The sequence below is a fragment of the Solanum lycopersicum genome, chromosome 2 (assembly GCF_036512215.1).
Source record: "Solanum lycopersicum chromosome 2, SLM_r2.1".
Classification (NCBI taxonomy): domain Eukaryota; kingdom Viridiplantae; phylum Streptophyta; class Magnoliopsida; order Solanales; family Solanaceae; genus Solanum; species Solanum lycopersicum.
Window position 1 is genome coordinate 59657377 of NC_090801.1, and position 6468 is coordinate 59663844.

At 33.9% G+C, this 6468-nt stretch overlaps 1 protein-coding gene across 1 annotated transcript; it reads left to right on the forward strand.

Moving 5' to 3' along the window:
* Positions 1 to 226: 226 nt before the first annotated feature.
* LOC101260987 (uncharacterized) lies at positions 227 to 4551 on the forward strand. The gene is made up of 4 exons (XM_004232777.5): positions 227 to 890; positions 2570 to 2619; positions 2880 to 2957; positions 3184 to 4551. Exons 1-4 carry the CDS (start codon positions 726 to 728, stop codon positions 4394 to 4396), a joined length of 1506 nt encoding a protein of 501 aa, XP_004232825.1. The 5' UTR covers positions 227 to 725; the 3' UTR covers positions 4397 to 4551.
* The last annotated feature ends 1917 nt before the right edge of the window (positions 4552 to 6468 follow it).

Here is a 6468-nt window from a genome sequence, read left to right on the forward strand (position 1 = left end):
CGTTTTTTCTCAATTTTTTTCTCAACAGTTTAAACTTACCATGTATCATTTACCATGTATCACTAGAGTCTAAAGTATCACGAAACAACAAATTTATGGAATTTTTTGTAAATACTAATTTTATCGGGACAAAATATAATTATTGAATTACACTATGCGATTTTTTTACTAATTTTATTATATAGTCAATCTTATTAATTCATGGTCATTCCAAGTCAGTCAACGTACGGTCCATTTTCTCTCTGTCAATTTCTTAAAATTAAAAGGGTCATTTTATATATAATTAAAAATAACATTTTTTAATCCCTCAAAAGAAAAAAGAAAAATGGCTTTCACTGTTGATTGATTCATCCGCAGAGAGATATTTTCAGGTAAACCAAAATTCTCGATAATTCAAAACAAAAAATCTCCAATTCCCCAAAATTACAGAAAAAACAGTTATCATTGTTTTCTCCATGTTTTTCTCTTCCAGTCACCATTTTTCATCAATCATTTCTCCTCCTAAATTCCCATTTCTAAAACTTTCGCACAAATCCGTCGACCCCTTTTTTCTTCCCTAACAACAAACGAAAAAAAATAATTAGAATTTTCCGTTTAGAAAACCATTTTTTCCGGTGATGTTTTCGGGGTAGTTGCTAACGTGCGCCGTTACGGGAGTTTTTTTTTTTGAAAAAAATAATCTGAGCCGTCCACGTGGAGGTTCTGGATTGTTCTAGACCGTTAGGATGGAAACGGAAACAATGGGGGTGGGGGTGGGGAAGATGAATTGGGGTACGTGGGAAGAGCTAATACTTGGTAGCGCTGTTCGCCGGCATGGGACCAGAGATTGGAACGTCGTCGCATCGGAGCTCCGTGCCCGGACTTTATATCCTCACTGTTTTACCCCTGAGGTATACACTTATTTACAATTACCTGCCACTGTTTTTTTTTATTTTATTTTATTTTTATGATAGAGACAACACTACTTTTTGATTATTTTTTTTTCTGGTCTGTTCGTAATCTCCGTGTTTTTCTTCCGTTATAAAAGAATTATTCTTCTTTGTCGGATAGTTTGTTTATTTGTTTATTCATTTCAATTATGCTTCTGCTTCGATTTCCTTATCAGACTGATTTTGTGGGGCCCAATCTCATAGGATAAATTACTAAATAATTGAGTTGAAATTAAACAAATAAATTGAAATAACTTAATTTATTTTTAAAGATCGTGATTTTTTTTTTTAAACAGATCAAAAAGAAAAGAAAGATAGTAGTAGTATTAATTGGATAGATGTAAAGACCCTTTCTTTTTTGTTTGTGTCACTGTCTGTCCCTAGTACTAAAAATTGAGTAGATAGAATTACAAATAGTAGTATTATTGTTGAATGTTGAGTGTTGAGGTGGAGGGGTGGCCTAATTATGTGGCAGGAGGAGTTTGGTTGGTAGACTGTCAATGTGGACCAGAATCTGAAGCTTTTGGTGTGTCTGATTACTGATAATGGTGTTGGGACCAGGCAAAATATTTGTCCTTGTTGATGAATGAACATGTGGCTGCCATGTAGAGTGGTGAACCAATGAATAATTGGATCTTTTTTTTGTAGTGGTTTAAAGCATTTTATATGTCAGTGTTTCTTGGTGCCTTTATGTTTTTGCCTTTGACTACGTGGTGGTCTTGTGGTGGATGAATATTTGATAAGACAATTCTTGATGATAACGTATATTTGTACTATGTTTTCTGAATAAAGTTGTTAGCTTTATAGCTGTGTTGATCAAACCCTCTACGAATATTGTTGTGTCTTTCAATAATACATAGCTTTCGAAGGATATGAACGTGACTTTTAAAGATTCGTAGCAACATAGCATTATAGAAACTTGATAGTGATATATGAGGTCTTGACTAGTAATGGTTGTTAGGCTTTTCTTCTCCCCCGGTCTGCGAAATTATTGCCTTTCTGTACGCTTTACTCTTGATCAGTTGATATTAGAGTAGAATTGTTCTGCAAGAGATGTGACTGATTGAGACATGATAGGCTCTTTGATCATCTCGACAAAATTCTTTGTGATGTAATGGAGTTGTAAAACAGAACTCTGAAACATAGCTTGTAATGCCTTATCACTTTCTAATGATAGAGATGGACAAAAATAATGACTGCAAGATTTCTCTGATGCAACCGAGTTGATTGTAGCATTTACTTGGAATATTTGATATTGAGGACCATGGACATCATAAGATCACTGCTTCTCAGTCATAATTTTCTCACATGTCGTTGGTTTTTGGATGCAACTAGTTGTAAAATGAGATATGTTGTGTCTTGGCACATTTGAGTAGTTTGAATAGCAAGAGTTTAGGCTGATAAATATCTTGCTAACTATGTAAATGTACCAACCAGAGATAAGGTAACCATGAGGTATACTAATTTAATTCAGGATTGTAGTGCTCTGTTGACTTATGACTAGCCTATGCATTTTCTGTAGCAAATTAACTTCAATGCTTTTTCTTGACCTTATTTTTTCCATGCTTAAGTTTGCCACACCTTTAACCATACTCTATGATATGCTAATTTGAGTCATCGACAAATAACTTCAATTGCAGGCCTGCAAAGCCAGGTATGAGGAGTTACGTAAGCGCTACTCTGGATGCACGTGAGTGAAGTTCTTCGATATCATGATTCTATTTGTTTATTAATGAGTTAGTTACCATGGAAGTTATGGCTTCTGACATATGACACATGTATGATTTTTGCTTCCATCTAATGTATGGAGTACACAATTCACTGAGATATTTGATCTTGCCTTCAGCTCTGGAATGAATTCATGGTTCCATTAGTTACTGTGAGTTGAATATAATAGGATGCCATCCTTGCCCTAACCAGTGTCTTACTTGTATAACCTTCTTTGGCCAGTGCTTTGTTTGAAGAGTTGCGGAAACGACGAGTGGAAGAATTGAAGCGGGAATTGGTGAGATCTGAGAGCTCCATTGGGTTAGTAAATATGTTTCTTCCTGTTTTAAGTTGATAAGCAAACACTGGCTAATAAATCACTTCATTAATGAATCCTGATGTTTTTGCCAATATTTCATGCATCTGAATGGCATAAAAATCCTGTCTCATTACATTACTACTGCCTCAAGTCTCTGGTTCCCTTAGTTATCTGTATCCTTAGAGTAACTCTGTGATTCTCATATTTTATCTCGACGCTCATTGTCAGGTCACTTGAGTCAAAGATTGAAAGGCTACAGGCTGAGAGAGAGCGATCTGATCAGATAGACCACGGTTTGAGTCGCACTAAATCTCCTGCTCCTCAGACAAAATCAGAAGATATCGAGTCTTCTGTGAAAGAAGAAGCAAAGGATGGGTTGTCTGCTGGCAGCTTCACGCTTGATATTAGAACAAACGGGTCCTCCGAGTCTCAGGTTCCCACCATACCCTCAGCTACAGAGGCAGTCGTGAAGCTAGAACTTTCAGAGTTTTGGGGACGGGACAAAGCTCCAAGTACAAGCAAGGTTCCAGAGTCTGCGAATGGAAATGGTGGGGCTGTGAGGAAGAGAAGAGGTAAGAGGAGAAGAAAAGACACGGTTTGGGATGCCAAAGAAGGGAGCATTGAGGACAGTGACAATGTATGTTCAACGAGTCTCGCCTCCACTTCTCACTGTAAAGAAGTACTAACCAGTTGTGATCAGAGTAACAGGCGTTCTGCTGCAAGTGATCATATAGTAGGTTTATCTAGGTTTAGGAACGATGACTTGATGAGGATTTTCAATTCTATCACGCAGCACGAAGCTGCTATGGTCTTCAGGCATCGTCTTGATAGTCAGAAGAGAGCAAGATACAAGAAAATGATAAGGCGTCATATGGATATTGAAACAGCAAGATCAAGACTAGCCAACTGGTCCATCAGAACGCCAAGTGAACTCTTCAGAGATTTCCTTTTACTAGCCAACAATGCCATGGTATTTTACTCTAAGAGAACGAGAGAATACAAAGCAGCAATGGCCCTAAGAGACATTGTCACTAGAGCCTATCGGGAACATTACAAAGGCTCTTACCACAAAGCTACATCATCACACCTTCCATTGCCAATAATTGGTAATCCACCTGGTAAGCCACGAAGTGTTCGTCCTCGTCCTTCTAAAGAAAAACTTCAAGCCAAGTATGGCAACAACATCATTGCTGGAACACTAGGAAGACAGAATCATAAACCTGGTGATGCTGCTGATTCTAAGGTACCATCGCAAACTCCCTCATCAGCTAAGAAGGGCTTCAAGAGGCCCGGGAAAATCAAGTGTGGATCGACTACCGAAACTGTCAATCCACAGAGTAAAGTACAAGCTAAGGAATCCTCACAACATAATATTAAGGTCAAAAAGGAGCATCGAGTTAAGGCTGTAACCAAAGAGAGGAAGAGGGCTCGGCAAAAGTGATTTTGGTTTTTTAGAAACTTTCTGGTGTATCATATTTCAATTTTGTGTTGCCATTTTGCTCTAGGCATCATCTTGATACAGGAGAAATGCAGGTGTAATATAATACTAATGAAGTTGTGGATAATTAACTTCAAAATTATAGAATTGTTCATGAACTATCTCTTCATCAGGCCCTACTATATTATGGATAAAAAGGCCTTGTATAATAAGAATCCCAATGGTTGAAACTTGGACCCAACAATTGTGTTGTTATGTTTGTGCGCAATGCAGCAGGCTTGACTCAGAAGGCATTGAGAGAAGGAACGATTCTGTATAATCCGTATGGATAAATATTCTTCAAATCAACCAAGTCATCTCGAAGTACAGTCTTTTGCAATTTTCTCCTTTTGTGTTGCTCTTCACTTGATGCCCCTCGTTACAAATAATTTTTTGTGGGCATACGATCCACAAATTATGTCTCAACATAACTTCAATTTCTAAAGAACTTAGGTCCCATTACACATAAGCGAAATGACAAAAATGAAAACCAGACCATTATCACCACATGATATTATTTCCTATAATTTAACCAGATATTGTAGTTAGCCTAATCAATAAACATGTCAAGATCAACTTACACATAATTGATTAACTAATTAGTGATCAATAAAATAGATAAATAAACAAAGAATTAAGCCAATAGGCAATGGACAAAACTCCTTAGCTTATGCATAATTGATTATAACTAATTGGTGACAGAGAATAAGGAATAAGTTACTATTTTAAAAGAAGGTTACATTGGTTAACTAGTTCCACCACATGTCAAGATCAACTTATAGTTTAGATCTTAATTATTTTTTAATTCAACATTGTTACTCAAAAAGGGTTAGCACATATTTGGTAAACACTTACCTACCCCAAATGCTTACATTATTAAATTAATAGACATGTAACATGTGTTTGCATGTAATTTTCTTTAACATTTATATATTTTTCACTTATTAAATCACTTGATAATACCAATTTCATGTTGTTTAATATAAACAATAAAAATTTATTTGCATTTGGTGTATATATTAGATTATATTAATTTATCTTGATTATTATTTATGAAAGCGAAAATATGTATTAGTGTATCGTAATTTAGTATTTAGAGTATATATAAAAATCGATCATGCAAAAATCTTTTTTGATTCTTTCACTACAGATAATAAACATTCAAAACTCGAGAATTATTTATCAGAAAAGAAGGGTTTTGAAGATAAATTCATGCTATAGATCGAATCGCTCACTGAACATTTTCTTTTTTTAGAATGAAATAACTTATTATTGTGTGTGCTAAGAAATTCAATCTATATTTAATAGTATATATTTCATTAAATCGATATAATTATCAAGTGCATATAAATTCACATGATAAAAATACCTAATACGAATAAATTATTATATATTAATATAAATTTAGAGTAGTTTTTGTTGAAACCAAGTTAAGATAAAATGGGGACCGTTTGAACAATTTAGAAAACAACCACCTAATATTAGATACCTAAACAATTTGTTTTTCCATGTGAATAACATTCTTCATAGGGTTAGGACTCTAATTTTTCCCTAATCCTAGTGGACGGTTGACAACACCATCTTCGGTCCATTCTCTATTTTATTTGTTATTTGTTTATATTTAAAAAATAAAATAAAAAATGAACACTCCAATCCGTTCATATCACTCTCTATTCTTCATATTTAGAGAAAGGTGAATAGTAGTTTTACTATTCATACTCTCTATTTCACTTTTTAATTATTTTATTACTATTTATATTACTTTCTAATAAATATGTATTTTACATATAATGTCATTAATTAAATATTTAATATTCACAATTCTTTTTCAATGTAATATGATATTTTTAAAAACATATTATTTTCAACCTGCAATAATAAAATTTTAATTTTTATAATTTTTGACAATAATATAATTTGATTTTATCATTAATTTTCATTATAAAGAATATACAAAATTCAATGATAAGATGAAAAATTTAATTTGAAAATATAATACATAAAATTATAATTCAAATATAAGATGGCAATATAAT

Excerpts from the sequence above, each read along its gene's own strand:
- LOC101260987 (XM_004232777.5), top strand. The coding sequence starts at position 726 with ATGGAAACGGAAACAATGGGGGTGGGGGTGGGGAAGATGAATTGGGGT. Across the intron at positions 2,620-2,879 it reads AAGCGCTACTCTGGATGCAC|TGCTTTGTTTGAAGAGTTGC; the intron begins GTGAGTGAAGTT and ends TTCTTTGGCCAG. Across the intron at positions 2,958-3,183 it reads AGATCTGAGAGCTCCATTGG|GTCACTTGAGTCAAAGATTG; the intron begins GTTAGTAAATAT and ends GCTCATTGTCAG.